We start from the raw sequence: 21,132 nt of genomic DNA, 5'->3' as shown, positions 1-21,132 counted from the left end.
AAGTCTGTTCACATTAAGAGCATAGATTCTGATGCTTTGTGGTCTCGTTGCTTATTTGCAGCCTTTATACTTAGAAGTATAAATCCACAGCTCAAAGAAGTTGGGCAGCAAGGAAGTTGGTAGCTGAGTTGTCCTGAAAAGATGATTTATGGGGATGCTCTGGTTTTATTTTATTTCGTTTTATTTTATTTTAGACAGAGTCTCACTCTGTCGCCCAGGCTGGAGTGCAGTGGCACAATCTCAGCTCATTACAACCTCCATCTCCCGCTTCAAGTGGTTCTCCTGCCTCAGCCTCCCGAGTAGCTGGGATTACAAGCGTGTGCCACCACACCTGGCTAATTTTCTTTTTTTTTTATAGTAGAAACTGGGTTTCACCATGTTGGCCAGGCTGGTGTTGAACTCCTGACCTCGGATGATCCACCTGCCTCAGCCTCCCAAAATGCTGGGATTACAAGTGTGAGCCTCAGCATACAGCCGATGCTCTGGTTTTATCATTGAGTGAAGTTGATTAGTATGATTGTAATTCACATCTCTCTACATGGGCTGAGGGTGGGGAGATCTTTACCCACCAGAAGTACCAATTGCACTGCTGAGGAATGGAGCCAGAGTTTGCAGCTGGAATAATCCTTTGTACTGTGTAATCTATTCATTCATTCACTCAAATAGTTTGTGGACATCACTCTGTGCCAGGATGTGAATTGAGCACTGGGGAGGAGCATTCTGACTGCATGGGGATAGATATTCTAACCTTGCATTCAGTAAAAGAAGACATCAATCAATAAACAAATGGACTTATTTCGGAGTCTGGTAAGTGCTCCAGGGATTTCAGGCAGTAGGGTGATGTGATGGATAGTTACACAGAACAGGGGAGACATCAGAAAAGGTCTCACTGAGAAGGGCCCATTGGAGCTGAGACTTGATGGAACCCGCTATGTGATGGTGCAGACGAAGAACTTTTTGGTCAGAAAAATCTGCAAAGGCAGAAAGCCTCAGTCAGGAGAAGGATTGGCGGGGTCAAGGAGGAGCAAGTAGATTATTGTTTCCTAGGCATGAAGAGAAGGCCATGGGTGCTGAGAGAGGGGCAGGGAGGTTGGCCTAGGGCACATCCTGCAGGCTCTTGTAGACCATGCTAAGGGTTGAGATTTTATTGTAAGTGCAACAGAAAGACACTGCAGGAGTTAAAACAGAGGGACGTCATGACCTAATCCCTTTTACAAAGAATCTTCTAGCAGTTCACTGAAGAGCAGACTGTGGGAAGTAGAAACAGGAAGCTTATTGTCCAACCTAGGGGACAATATGGTGGCCCAGGCTAGAGCAGTGGCCATGGAGTGGGAGAAAAATGGTCTCTTGAGTCAGTAGTTCAGTCAAAGAATGGACCGGATTTGCTCATGAATCAGCTGTTCCAGGAATGAGGACATCTCATGTGGCCAGAGTCAAGCTGGGGAAATGGATGAAACTGGAAATTTAGGTTGGAAAAGGAAATTTTTGCCACTATGAAGTTTGATCTTTGACCCCCAATCAACAAGGAAGTTCTGTAGAGAACAGTTCTTTTGTCCTATGCTTTGGCATAACTGTGATAGTTTTCTTTCATTCAGTAAGTATTCATAAGAATAAACTTGCCACTCATCCACTTATACTAAGACTTACACATAGATGCAATCTTATTAAACGAGTCTCAATAGAGAGAGAGACTGATACTCATTATTCACCCAGATCACCCCTGTTCTGGCTGCCTTTCCTCTCTTGCCCCAACTGCTGGTGGCAAACAAAATCACTTAAGTCAAGTGAACAGTTTTAGATGTATAATATTGAAATGTGTTTTTTTAAAAAAAACTCCTTGGAACCCTCAGCCATTGTTAAAATACACTTACTTTGACAGATGTTTGGCACTTTTTGTATGAGGCTTTTCAATGCCTTACCTTATCCAGTGCATGAGATTTAGTCTGCTCTGCAGAGGAAAACAGACAAAAAGGGTCTCTCAGCACGAGTTACTCTTCTGTAAAGGTTATAGTAAACATGTCAATGCCTAATTAAGCAGAAAATTTTATCTGTATTGTGGGGGAGGCGTTTGCTGTCTCTGACTTTTCTTCTGGGGAATCCATTTAGAAGGACAAAGTAGATTGTGAGGTTGAGCTGGTCCAGAAAGCTCTGCTTCCAAATGTCAGTGGAAAAAAAAAAAAAGAACACTTCTTGTCTCCTAGTTTGAAAATGACTATATTGGGTGGGCAGATTGTGTGTGTGTGTGTGTGTGTGTGTGTACGCACAGGTGCAAGCATTAGAGTGCATGTATGTATATTTCATCAAAGTACACACAAAATAACATGAATTACTTCCCAACTTCTTGCTAGATGTCAGGCACGGTACCAGGCACTGAAAATACTGAGATGAATGAAACCCAGAAATGCCGTTAGCCAATTGTGATGACAGAAAGTCCTCGTGGCCACCAAATCCCCAGATTTCTTTACTTGCTTCTTTGTTGCTGTGATTACGTTACCCATAGGTGTTGTCACATGTCTTAGTTGGCCTGGAACAATCTGATGAATACCTGCTGACCCAGCGTATGTTCCAGAGTAATAGCACCCCTTCATTCTCAAAGTGACCCTATTTGATTGATGAAATTTGTCTGATTCTCTGATGTATGTTACTTGGCTCAGTAACAACTTATTTTATCAGTTGTTATTTAGTTTATTAATTTTATAACAGAGACTTTCTCTTTGAATGGTATATCTATTTTTTGCAAACATACAAGTTAATCCAGGAAAAAGAAAATGGGATGATACCGACAGGAATAATCTAATTTGGCCATACGGTCATTTTAAACTACACTTTTCCTGCAAGTTGTGACCACTTATTCATGGTTTTTTGACTAGATTGAGTAGTTGTTGTTTTTTCAAACCAATTTTTGAGACTAGAGACCAGTAATGCCAATTTAATAAAAAATCCACCTGTCAATTTGCTAGGAAGGTAAAACACACAACACCAATAGCAGTAAAATAACTAACGCAACCATAAAACTCGTGGCTAGACTGAATTTATACATTTCATCTTGTTTTATGGTATTCTGTCACTAAAATCATGGCTCTTATCTCCAGTTTTCCCACAGTTTTTCCCTGTGATGTGGTTATCTATTTAGTGATATTTCAATGAAATTCCACTGCTTAACCTTTAGCCTTTGGGTCTCATCAAAGGGTTCTTCTTCGTTAGGTTGGCAATACAAAGACAGCAGCATCTGCTGCATTCGGGCATTCTCCCATCAGGCAGACTTGGGTGTATGTCCAACGCTAGCTATGTGCAACGCTAGCTGTGTGGCCTTGGGTGAATTTCCTTAAAGCCTCAGTTTCCCCCTCTGTGAAATGAAAATAATAGTGGCTACTTCATGCAGATATTAAGACAAAATGAAAGAATGCATTTGCAGTGTTTAGCTTACTTCCTAGGAGACAGCAATTGCTCAATAAATATTCTTTATCTTCAGCAGCAGCAGCAGTGGCAGCCTTTGGAGTTGCTGATTGTAGCTGCTTTATCCTAGCAAATCCCCTTCTCTTCTAATTCTCTGTGCCTGCCTCACAGGACGGACCTCCAGCACATGGCCACTCCTTTTCCAAGCTTTGTCCTTAGTGACTGGAAATAACAGAGCCTTCTCTAAGGTTTTTCCCCAAGTTGCTACCTGCACAGAGAGAGGAGATAGAAGTTCATAAAGAAAATATTGCATTAAGATCGTGCAGGCCTTGCAAACCTAAAACTGGATCTCTTTTTCTTTGGGACTTCTTTGGCTGCATTTTATCTGCATGGCTTTGAAAAGGCCAGGTGAAGAAAATGAGCCCATAGGCATAATGTCACATTCCCCATCTCCATTGATGGATATTTGCCCATTAATTCCCTTTGCACCAGCTCGCTCATGTCTTCATTTTCCCTATGCAATTACTGGTCCTAAATCCTTTCAGAGAAGAGAAAGCATGCATCCCCAATAGCATTTTGCATCTACAAATCAAATATATAATTGGCATCTCATGACGGGTACCCACAAATCACAGTGCATTTGAAATTACAGGCACAAGATCGAGAGGGCATTTTCAACCTTGTCTGGAAAGGTCTTCATAAACCTGTTTTAGAATAATAAGATAGTCGCCAAATCTCCCATTCTAGCACCATTTGCGATTATTTTCAAGTCATTATATTTACTGAGCTTATATAATTTTTCAACTATCAACAGAAGATTTTATTTGCATACCCCATAATCTCTCTTCCTGCTGTGTGATTCTCTACAAATAAAAATGTTACAGCAAAAAGACAGTGGCTATCAAAAAATATAATGGCTGTGCATCCAAATTACTTCTGAGCACTCAAAAATGATTTATTTATATGGTTATATGCCAATATATCCAAGTGCCTTGGTAAACTTTACCATCTAGATGCCAAGAGTCAAGTCTTAGTCTCCGTATGAGCCAATATTCTTTCCTGTAGAGATATGACTTTAATGGGATATGAATTTCAATCCAGATTTCCTAAAAGTCATACACATGAATTTAGCAACTATCCCATTACAGGAATATTAGAAAGATATTCCTTAAACCTGAAAATTATTAACTTGGGATCCTAGGCATTTATAAAGAATTATGACTCCTGCCAATTAAAAAAAAAAAGCAGTAGATTGCACGAAAGACACCATTTGGCTTTTCCTGTGTCCACTGCTCACAGTGCATAAAAGTGTAGGTTAAATCATTGTTCAGTTCGGCATGGGAAGCACTTAGTCTATGTGAGGAAATTGGAATGGAATATGGAGCCTGTTACTGTCGTTTCATCTCTTCTTCTTCTCTTGCAGGCTACGCCCAGGAGGAACAGCTGAAAGAAGAGGAGGAAATAAAAGAAGAAGAGGAGGAGGAAGACAGCAGTTCAGTAGCTCAACTGCAGGGTGGCAATGACACAGGGACGGACGAGGAGCTAGAAACGGGCCCAGAGCAAAAAGGCTGCTTCAGCTACCAGAACTCTCCAGGAAGTCATTTGTCCAATCAGGATGCCGAGAACGAGTCTCTGCTGAGCGACGCCAGTGATCAGGTGTCGGACATCAAGAGTGTCTGCGGCCGAGATGCCTCGGACAAGAAAGCAAACACTCGCGTCAAGCTTCCAAACGAAGCACACAATTGCATGGATAAAATGACCGCTGTCTACGCCAACATCCTGTCGGATTCCTACTGGTCAGGCCTGGGCCTTGGCTTCAAGCTGTCCAATAGTGAGAGGAGGAACTGTGACACCCGAAACGGCAGCAACAAGAGTGATTTTGATTGGCACCAAGACGCTCTGTCCAAAAGCCTGCAGCAGAACTTGCCTTCTAGGTCCGTCTCGAAACCCAGCCTGTTCAGCTCGGTGCAGTTGTACCGGCAGAGCAGCAAGATGTGCGGGACTGTGTTCACGGGGGCCAGCAGATTCCGATGCCGACAGTGCAGCGCGGCCTATGACACCCTAGTCGAGTTGACTGTGCATATGAATGAAACGGGCCACTATCAAGATGACAACCGCAAAAAGGACAAGCTCAGACCCATGAGCTATTCAAAGCCCCGGAAAAGGGCTTTCCAGGATATGGACAAAGAGGATGCTCAAAAGGTTCTGAAATGTATGTTTTGTGGCGACTCCTTCGATTCCCTCCAAGATTTGAGCGTCCACATGATTAAAACAAAACATTACCAAAAAGTGCCTTTGAAGGAGCCAGTCCCAACCATTTCCTCGAAAATGGTCACCCCGGCTAAGAAACGCGTTTTTGATGTCAATCGGCCGTGTTCCCCCGATTCAACCACAGGATCTTTTGCAGATTCTTTTTCTTCTCACAAGAACGCCAACTTGCAGTTGTCCTCCAACAACCGCTATGGCTACCAAAATGGAGCCAGCTACACCTGGCAGTTTGAGGCCTGCAAGTCCCAGATCTTAAAGTGCATGGAGTGTGGGAGCTCCCATGACACCTTGCAGCAGCTCACCACCCACATGATGGTCACAGGTCACTTTCTCAAGGTCACCAGCTCTGCCTCCAAGAAAGGGAAGCAGCTGGTATTAGACCCGCTAGCGGTGGAGAAAATGCAGTCATTGTCCGAGGCCCCAAACAGTGATTCTCTGGCTCCCAAGCCATCCAGTAACTCAGCATCAGATTGTACAGCCTCTACAACTGAGTTAAAGAAAGAGAGTAAAAAAGAAAGGCCGGAGGAAACCAGCAAGGATGAGAAAGTCGCAAAAAGTGAGGACTATGAAGATCCTCTACAAAAACCTTTAGACCCTACAATCAAATATCAATACCTAAGGGAGGAGGACTTGGAAGACGGCTCAAAGGGTGGAGGGGACATTTTGAAATCTTTGGAAAATACTGTCACCACAGCCATCAACAAAGCCCAAAACGGGGCCCCCAGCTGGAGTGCCTACCCCAGCATCCACGCAGCCTACCAGCTGTCTGAGGGCACCAAGCCGCCTTTGCCTATGGGATCCCAGGTACTGCAGATCCGGCCTAATCTCACCAACAAGCTGAGGCCCATTGCACCAAAGTGGAAAGTGATGCCACTGGTTTCTATGCCCACACACCTGGCCGCTTACACTCAAGTCAAGATGGAGTCAGAAGACAAAGATGAAGCGGTGAAGGAGTGTGGGAAAGAAAGTCCCCATGAAGAGGCCTCATCTTTCAGCCACAGTGAGGGCGATTCTTTCCGCAAAAGTGAAACACCTCCAGAAGCCAAAAAGACAGAGCTGGGTCCCCTGAAGGAGGAGGACAAGCTGATGAAAGAGGGCAGCGAGAAGGAGAAACCCCAGCCCCTGGAGCCCACATCTGCTCTGAGCAACGGGTGCGCCCTCGCCAACCACGCCCCGGCCCTGCCATGCATCAACCCGCTCAGCGCCCTGCAGTCTGTCCTGAACAATCACCTGGGCAAAGCCACGGAGCCCTTGCGCTCACCTTCCTGCTCCAGCCCAAGTTCAAGCACAATTTCCATGTTCCACAAGTCGAATCTCAGTGTCATGGACAAGCCAGTCTTGAGTCCCGCCTCCACAAGGTCAGCCAGTATGTCCAGGCGTTACCTGTTTGAGAACAACGATCAGCCCATCGACCTGACCAAGTCCAAAAGCAAGAAAGCTGAGTCCTCGCAAGCACAATCCTGTACGTCCCCACCTCAGAAGCACGCTCTGTCTGACATTGCCGACATGGTCAAAGTCCTCCCCAAAGCCACCACCCCAAAGCCAGCCTCCTCCTCCAGGGTCCCTCCCATGAAGCTGGAAATGGATGTCAGGCGCTTTGAGGATGTCTCCAGTGAAGTCTCAACTTTGCATAAAAGAAAAGGCCGGCAGTCCAACTGGAATCCTCAGCATCTTCTGATTCTACAAGCCCAGTTTGCCTCGAGTCTCTTCCAGACATCAGAGGGCAAATACCTGCTGTCTGATCTGGGCCCACAAGAGCGTATGCAAATCTCCAAGTTTACGGGACTCTCAATGACCACTATCAGTCACTGGCTGGCCAACGTCAAGTACCAGCTTAGGAAAACGGGCGGGACAAAATTTCTGAAAAACATGGACAAAGGCCACCCCATCTTTTATTGCAGTGACTGTGCCTCCCAGTTCAGAACCCCTTCTACCTACATCAGTCACTTAGAATCTCACCTGGGTTTCCAAATGAAGGACATGACCCGCTTGTCAGTGGACCAGCAAAGCAAGGTGGAGCAAGAGATCTCCCGGGTATCGTCGGCTCAGAGGTCTCCGGAAACAATAGCTGCCGAAGAGGACACAGACTCTAAATTCAAGTGTAAGTTGTGCTGTCGGACATTTGTGAGCAAACATGCGGTAAAACTCCACCTAAGCAAAACGCACAGCAAGTCACCCGAACACCATTCACAGTTTGTAACAGACGTGGATGAAGAATAGCTCTGCAGGTATGGGTTTGCTCCGAGGCATTGCGACTAGCCTGGTAAGGAGCTTCTTACAGGGAGTTGGGTGTGCTTAGAGGCAGCTAGCATCTCCCAATGCCAAGCAGGATAGTAGCTTGCTGGAGTAGGATTAATTTTTATGAAAGACCAGAACATGAAAACTAAGTCCTAATCATTCTCTCAAGTCCTCTGGTTCAGAGCTGGGAACTAGAATAAAACGGGTTGAGAGAGATAAAGTTCACAGATTACTACTGCTTTTATTAGGCCTTCATCATCCATAATCCTGAATTACCCAAAGCAAGCTCCAGTGTCCAGCCAAGGCTATCTTTCACTTTAATTATTAGATACTAACTTCTGTCACCATTCCATTTCACCACCTCACCTTTCCATAGCAATGCCAATGTCTTATAAAGTGACAAAAAGGTGAGCAATGGAAGAAAGATTGGAGAGTGCTAGAAGTAGTTGCTATATAGAGATTCCTTAATCAGCTCATGAATAGCTTAAAGTTGTCTTTATGATTGTTACTTGTAATGAATGCTTTTTTGCAGCTTACTTTTAACAATTGCCACCTTCCACCTCTTCCCTTTGGTTATTTTCTACATTAAGTGTCCTATGAATGAGCATGTGCCCTTAACAGGTTGGTAGAAAAATATTCTTCTTTGCAGAACATTGAGATGAAAAGAGAAGAAGCTTATTTTCTTCTTTCATCTTTTGGTTTTCTTGTGGATAGACCAATATTAGAGCCCACCTTTAACAAAGATAGAGGCAATGTGTGCCCTGAGGTTTCATTTCACATAAAGAAACAAATGGCTTTCTGTACACTTATGTTAATGTGCATGGAGTCTCATAGCTTGAAGATAATTTGCATCATGTATCATAGAAGTTCCATGCCTTATATAGTCACCCACGCCCAGACCATTTGTGTCATTTTTAGGAAACAGGGCAGAGACCAAGGTCAAATGCATTGGCAGATTAGTTTCACCAGCGATTTTCAAATGTTGAGTATAAGCAAAGCTGGGTCTTAACAAATCTGTTTCATTTGCCTATTTGTGTTTTCTCTGCTTCTTTTCCTCTCCCTTCCAGCACGATGCCCCCACACATTAAGGGCCCTCCTATGTGTTCAGGTGGTCCTCTACCTTCGGCCATTCCCCAAGACGGGAACCCAACCTGAACTAAACCTTCTGTGCTGACCAATCCAGTTTATGTCATGCTAAGTTACAGATTTGCTCCTAATTAATTAGCTCTTAATTAATTCACAATCAAATATGAAAAACTAATAACACATAATCGCCCACCACACCCTATTGTCAGAGCTTTGGTTTACAAATAGAAGACTTTCAGAACAAGCTAGAAAGGTAGGACACCAGGAGAGTTCCAGGTAGAGAGCGGTATTTAGATGGCATGGCTTTGGGCTTGCTTCACATCAGACAGAGGTTTACTGGGTGTGAAGATGGCCAAGATGAAATAAAAAGTTAAAATATTTGACCTGGGACTTTCCCCTGAGTGAGGAGATCTATGCTTCTGATGGAGAGGAGTCCTTCTATAACTCTAATTGCTATCTGGCCCCAAATGAAGACTATCTTTTTGGTTCGCATGTTTTTATCATGATGGTTAAATGTGTTATTGGCAGATTCTTCTCATTCTTTCCAAGCATGATTTGTTCAGCTCACAGAATTGAAAGAAAAGCCAAAATGCATCCATTGAATTCACACCTGAGCTTGGGGCTCGACAGCATCCTCTATTTGCTACATAACATTTTAAATCTTAAATAACTTGCCATTATGTTTTCCTGGTTCTTAAAAAAAAAAGGGGGGGGGGGGCATACACGGAATACCTAGAGAGAAGAAAGATATTTCAAATCCAATAGTGGTGGGTTGAAATCATGGTGAAGAGGACAAACAGGTAATATTTATTTGTGCTATAACAAAGACCACTTTTCCACCTGTTAGGTTTGTAATCTTTTTTAGAAAATTAATATAATTGCCAAAACACTGTGATATGTAGATAGGGAGAGGTAAGGAAAAGAAAGCTTGATCCATCGTCAGTCAGAATCTGGAATGTTTGATACCTGTTCTAGGGATTCAAAGGTGAACCAATAATTTGGAAAAACATATACAAAAGGTTGTATAAATCCATTAAATACATAGATAAGGTAGCCATTTTGGCACCTCTCTGCATTTGTACAGGATGAGTATATCTAATTTGGACCTCGAAAGCACCGTATTGGCGTTTTCATTATACAAAACCAAAGCTCCATCCTTACAAGCACCATTAGGCTGTGGTTCTGAGAGGACTGCAGAAAAACAGGTTTGAGTGTTTGGGACTCACTCAAAGCCATGGGTGTGTGTGTATGTTTTGTAAACAGAAAAGATGGTGCAGGTACTGGCTGTGTTTGTGTTCATCCTAAAAATACTCCTACCGACCTGAATGTTTCCCCCATCTGTACAAAGGTCGATTCTTGGTGCTTTGGTCACTTTAGAAAAAAATGCCTCCATCCCTGTGGTCCTCTTTTAGAATGACATTTATGCAATACCTTGCCCATTGCTTAGAATGATGCATGTAAGGTTTGTAAATGGACATGAAATGACATTGTCTGGAACTCTACTCTTAGTTGTAATGCGTAATAGCACAAACTGTGCAAAGTGACATGATGTTTTAGAAAGTATGATCAAGATTTCATGGAAAACGTGAGACCTTTAACCTATCTATGTTTTTCGAAAGACACAACTTTTGATCTGAATTTTCTTTCCTTTACCAGATACATCTTAAATCCTGCAAAATGCTGTGCCAAATATTAAATGCATCTTTTCATTAAAAATTTCATTAGAAAATATTAAGTGTGGGCCGGGCGCGGTGGCTCACGCTTGTAATCCCAGCACTTTAGGAGGCCGAGGCGGGCGGATCATGAGGTCAGGAGGTCGAGACCACGGTGAAACCCTGTCTCTACTAAAAATACAAAAAATTAGCCGGGCATGGTGGCAGGCGCCTGTAGTCCCAGCTACTAGGAGAGGCTGAGGCAGGAGAATGGCGTGAACCTGGGAGGCGGAGCTTGCAGTGAGCCGAGATCGTGCCACTGCACTCCAGCCTGGGTGACAGCAGAGCGAGACTCCGTCTCCAAAAAAAAAAAAAAAAAGAAAATATTGAGTGTGCATCTCTATTTTAGGTCATAAGTAATCTAAAACAATTTCAATATGTATTTGTATATATCTTTAAAAGCCACATGCTCTTGACTAATAGAAATTAAACAGAGAGCAAATCAATGAGTCTGAAATGCATAAAGGCTTGAAATTATTGTCATTACCGTGTAATATAGTGTACAAGTTTAACAGCACACCTAGCCTTGAAATCGTTGGCAGGAAGGTATTCTAGTCCAATGAGCTGCCACTTCTGTTGGGGGCGGCTTGATAAAAACACATGTTCAGGGTGAAAAGCACGTAAGGTTGCCAGACAAAATACAGAATGGATGTCCAGTTAAATTTATATTTCAGATAAATGACAAATATGTTTTGAGTATAAGCCTGGCTCAAATATTGTATGGGCCATACTTGTATTTTAAAAGTATTCATTGTTTATCAGAATTCAAATTTAACTAGGCATCCTGTATTTTTATTAGCTAAATCTGGCAACCCTAACAGCATAGATTATGTGGCAGTTGGGAAGAACAAAATAGCCTGGACAAATTAATGTCTATTAATGGCATCAACCATTCCTTCCTCCATTAAATAAATATTCCTTCCTTTCATCCTCTTTTCCCTCCTTTGTTCCTTCATTCCTTCCTCTTTCCCTTCTTTCCTTCCTTTTTTCTTCTTTCCTTCCTTCTTTTCTTCCCGCCCTGCATTCCTTTCATCCTTCAACAAATATTGGTTGTGCTTTTACTATGCACCGGAGTCTATTATATTTAACAATGGAAGTATAATAGTGAACCAGAAGTTCTACCTATTATAATCGGAAAATGTGCCAAGCCTTGCAGCAAGCACTTTGCAAACATTATTTTGCTTTATTCTCACAAACAGCCCTATGAAGTAGAGGTTGAGTCACACATGATAGGGAAGAGAAAATGGAGGCAGAGAGATTCTGCCTGAATTCCCCAAGGTCCTACAGTCTCTGAGCCTCACTCATTCATTATGACGTATCTAGAAAGCCATCGTTCCACAGCAAGCACTCTGCTAATTCCCAGGGAGTAAACCATAACCAGGACAAGAGTCTGCCTTTGAGGCTAGTGGCAGACTAATAGATGAAAAACTGTAGGGGAAATGCTGAAAGGAGCACACAGGAGGTGGCTCTGCCTGGTTCTGGGGGAAGCCAGGATGGGGAACAGTGGTCTCAGAGGCAGTGTTCGGAAAAGAATGCTGAGTTTAACCCCCAACTGACCCGCTTCATGAAGACATGTCCCACTCCTACATCTATATGATGTGGACATAATATCCTTCTCATAGGAAGGTTGTAAGAATTAAATGTATTAATTATGTTCCTTAAAGCCCATAGTAGGTTTACAAGAAAAGCACATAGTAGGTCTATAAGAAAAGCAAGTTCTAGGCAGAGCCACTACATGCTCTTACCATGCTCTGTAGCCTCACCTGCAGCATAGAGAACTCGCAGCAACTTCTCAACTCTAACTAATTAATCATCCTGCAAAACCTCAACCTGCTCTTTGATTCAGATAACAATGACAGTGAAACTACCGTTGACTGGCCTCTTTTTGTAACTCAGGCATAATTATTCATATTATCCTCATTTTGCAGAGAGGTAAACCAAAGCTCAAAGAGTTTCATGATTTGTCCAAGAACACAAAACTAAACCTGGAGGTAGGATTTGAACCCAGGACTCTCCAGTGCTCATCAGCTTTCTCCTGCTCCTTGGTTTCCTCCTCCTTGCCTGATGGTTGCTAGGCAATACTCATGGCTGGATGTACCTCCAACAGCCCAGAGAGAAAGCTGTAAAATGTGGCCTAAGAGTTGAGAGGAGAAAGGACACTTTCCTGGGCCTTTTGGAGGCTCCAGCTATCAAACATTGCAACTCGGGGGCCCAGGACTGACCTGCAGGGTGAAGCAGAACATCCTTGTTCTCTTTCTTTTAATGCTCTTGTTCAATCAGGTAATTATACATTTGCCATATGGTGTCTAACCAAGAAATGACCCAAATTCCAGTGAAAATACGTATACCTAAGATTAAAAAAGAACATCCTCATTCTGACCCTCAGGAATTCATTTTAGGGAAACAAAATGAGAACTGAGGAAACAGCGTCAAGTACAAGACTTTAGCATCTCTCAGGCAGCAAGAAACCAATGCATCGTCTTCCTTAACGTTTGCATTTTTTCAAAAATATCTGTGTATGCATCTCAGCCTCCATTGCACCTTCTCCTCTCATTTGGACTTTTGAATGCTCAATCCTGACGTGTATAATTTGGTGCTTTAATATAGAGTAACATTATTTTTCATTTACTCCAATCTGCCATCAGTATCATCTTTTCATTTAACCAGATGCAATTCTTTTTTTCTTTCACTAAATTGAAAATCCATGAGCGACAGGGAGTGCAATGTTTTAATTAGCTCATATTTTTTATATGGATTTATGTCTTTAAAATACATTTGTGTAATTCTTCAGCTAAATTAAAAACGTCTTTCTGCGAAAGTGAGGAGGGGAAAATAAAGAGCTAAACTGTGTCATTAGCTTAGGTGGTTGCGGATGAGGAGCAGAATCTGGTGGAGGGACACGCAATCACCAGAGCTGCTCCCTGTCAGGATTTTGAACTTGCCTTCCTGCAAAGAAGTCTTTCTCCATAAAGACCTCTCAAAAATGGCTTGGGGAGGATTTTTTTAAAGGCCTCTACTAAGTAAACAAGCAGTTACCTTCACTGAGCTAATTTGAAACCCAACCTGCCGCCAAACAAACAGAGAAAAAGAAGTCATAATGATAAACAGTTTTCCCTGCATTTCTCTTTGTCTTTTTTTTTTTTTTTAACTATTAAGTTTAAAGCTTTCCACGATGCTTTTTTCTACTTTCTAGGAGACAAGTGACATTCCATGGTAAATGGGAGAAAAAGCCATGCAGAACTGAAATCTCTCTAACGCATTGACACTAACTTGCCCTCTATTGTTGGAAATGAGCAGGCGTTCATGATTGTTCATCAAACGGCTCCTAATGCAGTTAAAGCATTCAGCTATAATTTCTCCTTGCATTTATAATTACTGTCATAGACTGCACACCTCGGTGAGCAGATTAAAGCTATAAACTATTTAGCCTCGGCTCTAAGACGAGGAACTTGATTTGTCTGGCAGGAGTTATTTGTTAGGGAGCTTGACACTTCACATAAAAATGACTCAACTTGATGAAGAACAATGCAGTTTTAGCAATGCAGGGATTTTAAATCAGTCATGACGCCACGCCCTGCAAGAATCGCAGGGCAGTTTGTTCAATGATATGTAGGCCAGGGAGATAAGGGAATGTGTTAAGGGTACCAAAATAGAAGAGGATTTGGTGTGCAGTTGCTTTCTTTCCTGACTCTCTCCTGGAAGATCAGGAGTTTGTTGAAAATCAGTGCATGTCATGTTCTCCCGTTAAATCCAGTGTAAATGTTATGTGAGGCTCACCTGGAGGGAAAAGGGATGCCAGCAGCCACAGGCGCATGTCACATTTGGGGGTTTTACAGAACTCTGTGTAGCTGTTGAGAACATTCGCCTCCGGAAGCCCAAGAAGCCAGGAGTATATGGAAAATGGTTGTTTGGTTTGGTTTGTTTCCTGGAACACGTTCATGTATTTCTTTGTGTCGTTATTTGTTGACTTGCAGGAGGCACAGAAAATATTTAGGCACAGAAGGTGTTTCCGTGGGGCTGATTCTATACCTTTTATCTGTGAAAATAAACAAAAAATAGATACTTTCCAACTCAGACATCTTCTGATTGTTGAGACCCAGTGATCAAGAGCTTTTTCTCAATGAATTTTGGGCAAGTTTGTCTTGCCACGGAATCATCTCCCACCTACCCACACTTCATAGCCATAAATAAACACAAATTTCCCTTAAAACTGGCATTCAGCATCAAGACTGTTGAAGGATTATTTGTAGCAAACAGTGGATACCGGTGCCCAAATATTAGGGATCATGAATACAAGTGCTCCCAGGGCTGGGCAATGACCTGGAGGAGCCTAGTATGCCAGCAGGGGCTGTCACAGGGAAGCAAGGAGGCCTTGCACAGCACCAGTGGTTTCCAAAGTAGTAGTAAATCCAGATCTTTGTGTGAGCCCCCCAGTGTTTTAGTCGAGAGGGTTTTTTTTTATGGATGTGTTTTGGTTTGGTTTGGTTTGGGTTTTAGTTTGTTTTGTTGTTTTTGTTCTGAACACCCTTCAAGCCAAACAAAGTACATCAGAGACCAGATTCAACTCCTAGGCTGCTAGCTCGCAGCCCCTGGATCTGGTGGCAGGTCAGGTGGAGACACTGGCCCTGTTTCTTGGTGTTCTTTGTCCCCTCTCCCCCAAGGTAACCCCACCAGGGCTTTGGGCTGTTACATGAATGCCACTTCTCCCCATCTCAGAGGATACTGGGCTGTTTTCTAGGAAACTCTACTTCCTTCTTCTGAAGATTTCGTCAAGTTGCTGCTAGTCAGAGGAGGGGGGCAGGCTGGGCAACCCTGGAGAGGAACCAATCATTCAGGCTTACCCAGGACTTGGCCAGGAGGGTTCCAGGGATTTGAGATTGAAACCAGAAAATTCCAGACAAACCAGGTGAGTTGGTCACCCTGCTCTCCTGATATACTCTGGTTTCTTTTCAGGTTATATAAATCTTTTGCCTTCTACTAATACGTCTCTTGCCTTAGGGCACAATACTCATTGCCGGCATAGCTTGTGAAATGGTGTATGTTCTCTAATCCTTAAGATATTTAGTCAATGCTGTTACCCAGCACATTTGACCTATGGTATTTGTCTAATCCTCACAGCAAAACTGCAAGGTAAATATTATACCCATATTAGAGATGAGAAAGCTGAGGCTCAGAGAAGGTGTTTCAGGTGCCCAAGACTCACAGCAGCAGGTAGCGGAACTGAGACTCCAGGCCACAGCCATCAGAATCGGAGCACAGGGCTCCTTATGTAGCACTGGGCCGCCAGTGCTCATCTTCGGTGTATATGGAACAGACGATGTTTCAAAGCATGGTGCCTTTAAAGTGCATAGTCTTAATGAGCTGATTTTTGAACATGTGTAATGGTGCCTTGGCTGTATTTGCTACAAAGAGTGGAATCTTCTTGCATGCCAAAACCCCCAGCCCAAAGGATGGATGTCCAGAATGAGCAAGTGTTTCTCAAGTTTCACCAACTTTAGCCTAAATATGTGCCTTGCAAGCTACCCAGCACTCGTGCCAGTAGGCAAAGGACTATGGCTAAAGGAGATTTTGTTCAATGAAGTTAGCCTTCAAGTTATTGTTCCGTGATATGTGTTGAATTTTTTTTATACAAAGCTTCTCCCTTTATTCACTCGGGTGCTCTACAGGGAGCACTCGCTGTAGGTTAGGAGCTGGCATTCCTGTCGGGGAGATGGACAGACAAAAAGTGTCATAATGATGGAAAACAAGGCAGTGTGGAGGGCCAGAGGGCACCATGGCCTGCCAGTTTACAGGGAGCTCAGGGAAGGCCTCATTGGGAGAGTCTATTTATGTTGAGACTGGCCAAGAAGCACTTAGAAAGAGGGGTTCCCAAGAAGCAGTAAGAGTACCTGCTCCTCTCCAACCACCGAAGGCGAGAGCAGGCCTGGTGGATCTGCAGATGTATCAGGGGTCAGGGGAGACACAGCTTGGGGAGCAAGGGGAGAGCATTGAAAATGAAAACTGGAGAAAGAGGCCAGGGTCAGAGCATTCAGGGGTAGGGGAGATGGGGAGAAATAAGGCCTAGAGAGGTTCAGTGACTTGCCCCAGGCCACACAGCTAACAGACTTCACATATCCAAAGAAAATCCCAGTGAGAACATTCAAATGCATTGAGCCAGACAGGGAAGGCACACTTAGGGAGCTTGGAAGATACTAAATTTCACATTTTCAATGCCACAAAGGCCGAGACAGGGGAGAGACTGGCAAGCATGAGAGAGGCTTGAGGGGTGTTGGAGGCGAGCAGGGACAGGGTGGGGGTGCAGCAAGTCATGGCAGGGGAGTTAGGAAGGAGGAAAGGAGGTCTGGTGGCTGCCAGGTACAACACAGGGGAAGCTGCTGTTCCTCTCCTCCTCCAGCCCCGCAGCGTTAACCTACTCCGTGGGGGCTCAGCCCACCTCTGTGAGCTGGTCTTTCTTTTTCTGTTGTATAATAGGCGCCATGGCAGTAAATGCCACCTCCCCGGCTCCCTCGGGGAAGCCCCGCGGCTTGATTATTCCTGAGAATTGGTGACATTCTGTGGCTGCTCCTTGTTGGGGAGGCACAGGTCTGGCCCACCTGGTGATTTTTGTTCACTTCTTGCTGTCACTTTTGAAAGAGAGGAAGGTTTTACATACACATAAGTAATTAATTTTGTTCTTTCTTATTCTGAACGTCCCACACTTCAGCAGAAAACCAGAAAGACTTCTTCAGGACAGAGAGGCGCAGGAGAGCAATCTAAGAGAAATGTGTTTTCCCTTCCTCCCTCCCTCCTTTCTTCCCTCCCTTCCTTTCTTTCTTTTTACCAATATTTATCAGACACTTCTTACAGGCACTGAGACTATAAAAGGGAAAAATGGGAGCTCCCAGCCCTTGGAAAGCTTAGAGTCTGACCCTCCACTTTAGACTGAGGCTCGAGAGAAGATATTTGGCCACAGCTACACCAATTTTACCTGCAGTGGGATAAGATCTAAGCAGTTAGACTTACTGGGTTTTATGGGAACACCAAGGAGAAACATCTAACCCAGAATGGGGGTCAAGGGTGGAGGAGGACACGGGCAGTCCAGGAGGGCTTCCTGCATGGGAGCCCCGATTCTGAGACTCGCAAGATAAGCAGAAAGAAGTCAGGAGAAGAGAGATGAAGGAGGGACACAGCATGAAAAGAGAACAACAGAAAAGGAAATCGTCTGGAAACAAAAAGAAGTTCAATTTGTGCGCTCTGCCCCACGTCCAGAAATTGTTTTCTGTACATTCAAGCTCTGACAAGGCTGGGCCCCTGTGTTTCCACCCCTCCACTTACGTGATCACTTTCTAGTTCAAGGCAACACAGTTTGTTCTCTCAATGCACCTATGCACTCTCACCTCAAATAAGAAACCATTTACCTTGGATTTTCTGAAATACCAAAAAATAATTCTCATTGTCCCATCATTACTACTAGTAAGAATAATATGGCTATAATAATAGTTAATTGTATCATTCATAAATCCAAAAGTATTTGTGTGCATGTACTTTTTCTCAAGCCCTATACAAGGCTCTAGGGATAGAGCAGAATCACAAACAATGACACTTCTTGGCCATGTGGAGTTCTAGTCTAGCAGGGGAGGCCGATCAATGACTTTTCTTTTTTTTTTTTTTTTTTTTTTTGAGACAGAACCTCACTCTGTCATCCAGGCTGGAGTGCAGTGGTGCGATCTCGGCTCACTGCAACCTCCATCTACCAGGTTCAAGCAATTCTCCCTCCTCAGCCTCCTGAGTAGCTGACCTTACAGGCACTGCCACCGCGCTTAGCTAATTTTCTGTGTTTTTAGTAGAGAAGGCGTTTCACCATGTTGGCCAGGCTGATCTCAAACTCCTGACCTCAGGTGATTTGCCCTCGTCGGCCTCCCAAAGTGCTGGTATTACAGGCATGAGCCAGCACGCCCGGTCTCAATGATGATTCTATAACCACACAGGTGAACGTTGATAGCACTGGTAGGAGTACCACCTATGAGGCTGCGAGGACACAAAGTCTCTAGCGGAGGCTTTGACCTGGCACTGAGATCGGGGTAGGCCTTGAGGGAAGATGAGAAGGGCCTCAGAGCTAGCAAGCTGAAACAGGAAGTGTGTTCCAGGCAGAGGGAAGAGCCTGTGTCCAGGCTCCGAGGCCAGTGAGAAGAGGGACAACTACAGGCGCCTGACAGAAAGCCAGTGAGCTGGAAGGAAGAGAGAGAGCACAGATGGTGTGAAATGAGGCTCCAGTGATGCAGTTTCTCTTAATATTTCAGCCTGTGCTCAGATCCTTAAAGGCGCTATTCACGTCTTTCAATAATCTCACTGGATGGGTGATAGTCATCCATTTTACATAAGAGGAAACTGAGGCTTAGAAATAATGAAAAGCCTCAGCCTTGCAGTCCATGGCAGAGAGAGGATGGGAGTCCAGCTTAGACCCTACACGTGTGTTCCTTCTACCACATGACTCTTGTAGTCATGTCATCTCCTGTCTATACCTACAAAGGGCTGTTTAAAGATGCCCAGTAGATGTTAGATGCTTGCAATAGTCAAGGTCAGATACTCACAAACACTTAGTAAATAAAACTAAGTAAGGAATAAATGAGTGCTGACATACTCATCGACACCGATATTTATTGAATGCCTCATATGTGCTAAGCTCAGGCTAAGCACTTTTCACATAGTACCCTTCTTAATTCTTGCAACAACTTTTTGAAATAGGCATTTTTATTACTATTCCCCCTGTGCTGCTGAGAAAACTGGAGCTTTAAGAGCTCAAGTGATTGTCCAAGGTCACGCAGCTGCTGAGGGTTGAAGGTGGGACTCAAACTCCCAGCCAGAGCCTGAATCTTAACCCTCCCTGGACTGCTTCCGGTGAAGCAAAGCAAAGTCCATGGAGACTCAGTGTGCAAGGGAGTTGGCTTGGCCACTTGGGAATGGAGCATTTGGAGGCATTTTCGGGAGAAAGTGTGGATTTGAACTGAAGAATTGCATAGAAAAGGCAGGGGGCAGGCATTTGGAAGTCTTTGGTCAAAAACACCTTTCCATTTTCATGTTGGAGCTTCCAATACATTATATGTTCTGCGCAGAATATGAAAGAAGTTTGTGCAAGATACAGACCTAAATTGAACTACTTACTATTCATTTTGTGTCACATCAACAAAGATGGGAACCAATTAAGGAATGGGGGTGGATCCTTATAATTGAGAAATTCAGATGTTCTGAACTTTGGGACCCGAGATGATCTACAAATCCAGACATGGGCCAAGACATGGCAATACGAGGGAAGAACTCAAGCAGGAGGAGAAAAGACTGCCTATCCGGGCAATAGCGTGACTTAGAAACAGGATTCGCGTACCACTTCATGGCTAAGCATGTGTGGGATGGAACCGGTCTTCCTGGGCTTACATCTTTGTTTTGCCTCTTCTTTCCCTGTGATGAGTCTTGGGGTAGGCCTCAAAGGCTGAATCTTCAATATAAATACAACAGTGAATGAACAACAAATGGTGGTTATTTTAAAGATCTATCTTGGATGGCTATTTAATTTCACTAAACCCCAGGTTGCTCACCTGTTGACTGGAACAAACAATAGTCCCTTCTTCACGAGGCCATGGTGAGGGTTTTAACCCCACATTGTCCACAAATACCACTTAAATTATAGTAGATGCTCAGCAAATCTGAGCTGTTATTTTTATCTCGACTGTCAGAGGTCAGATCAGGCTTTGGGGTCAGACACACCTGGGTTCAAATCCCATCAGAGCCACTTACTGTTGGAGCCGGGGCAAGTCAGTTATTCTCCCTGAGGGTCAGTTTTCTCATCCTTAAAATTCCAACTAATAATACTCATCTTTCAGTGATGCTGTGAGGACTTAAAAATAATATAGGTTCAGATAGATAAAAGAGGCTGGCACAGATTTGATGGCAGCGTATGTCCTTACAGCCCCCTGTCTCCTGCCTTAGTTTGTGTTGAGGATTAGGTCAGATGGTGTACAGGGGTGGGGAGTGTCAGCCTGGATCTGGCACACAGAGCAAGTGCCTGAGGAACTGCTTTCCTCTCGATTCCCTTCCCCTCGACCCCTAGCCCTTGATCACCTACTTTAAAGAAAAAAACCCTTTCATTTACTTAAGGTTTAAATTAAGATGTGAAACGGATGGTGCCACTTTATTTGAAGGAATAAAGAGAGATTGTAAGTATAGATTTATCTAAAACAGCTCTGTTAGGGTTGGGAGGGGATGAAAGATCTGCCCCTGAGAAAAAATGGAATGTAGCATTAACCTGCATTTCCTTCCCTCCGACTTTCCCATTCTCTTCCTGCCACCAGCCACTTTGCAAAGCCCCACTTGCTACAACACACATTTGCTGGTGGCTAAGCCATGCTTGGGAAGAACTGCACTGGAGTTTTCAGTGAAGATGGTGATGATGGTGATG

General features: G+C 43.8%; 1 protein-coding gene across 4 annotated transcripts in view; it reads left to right on the top strand.

The window, feature by feature from the left end:
* The window catches only part of TSHZ2 (teashirt zinc finger homeobox 2), a 520,957-nt gene that overhangs the window by 283,897 nt on the left and 215,928 nt on the right, over positions 1 to 21,132 (top strand). Inside the window, exons 2-3 of one of the 4 annotated variants that reach the window (XM_063634235.1) lie at positions 4,820 to 7,765; positions 13,894 to 13,924. In XM_063634235.1, the coding sequence (XP_063490305.1) occupies positions 4,820 to 7,765; positions 13,894 to 13,895 (2,948 nt within the window). In that variant the 3' untranslated portion in view covers positions 13,896 to 13,924. Of the gene's footprint in view, positions 1 to 4,819; positions 7,928 to 13,893; positions 13,925 to 21,132 lie in introns of those variants that run through there. The other 3 variants (XM_055265201.2, XM_063634234.1, XM_055265200.2) reach the window with 3 other exon arrangements.

This window comes from Symphalangus syndactylus, chromosome 24, assembly GCF_028878055.3.
Source record: "Symphalangus syndactylus isolate Jambi chromosome 24, NHGRI_mSymSyn1-v2.1_pri, whole genome shotgun sequence".
NCBI lineage: Eukaryota > Metazoa > Chordata > Mammalia > Primates > Hylobatidae > Symphalangus > Symphalangus syndactylus.
The sequence above is the reverse complement of the archived record's forward strand: the minus strand, read 5'-3'. Positions and strand labels throughout refer to the sequence as shown.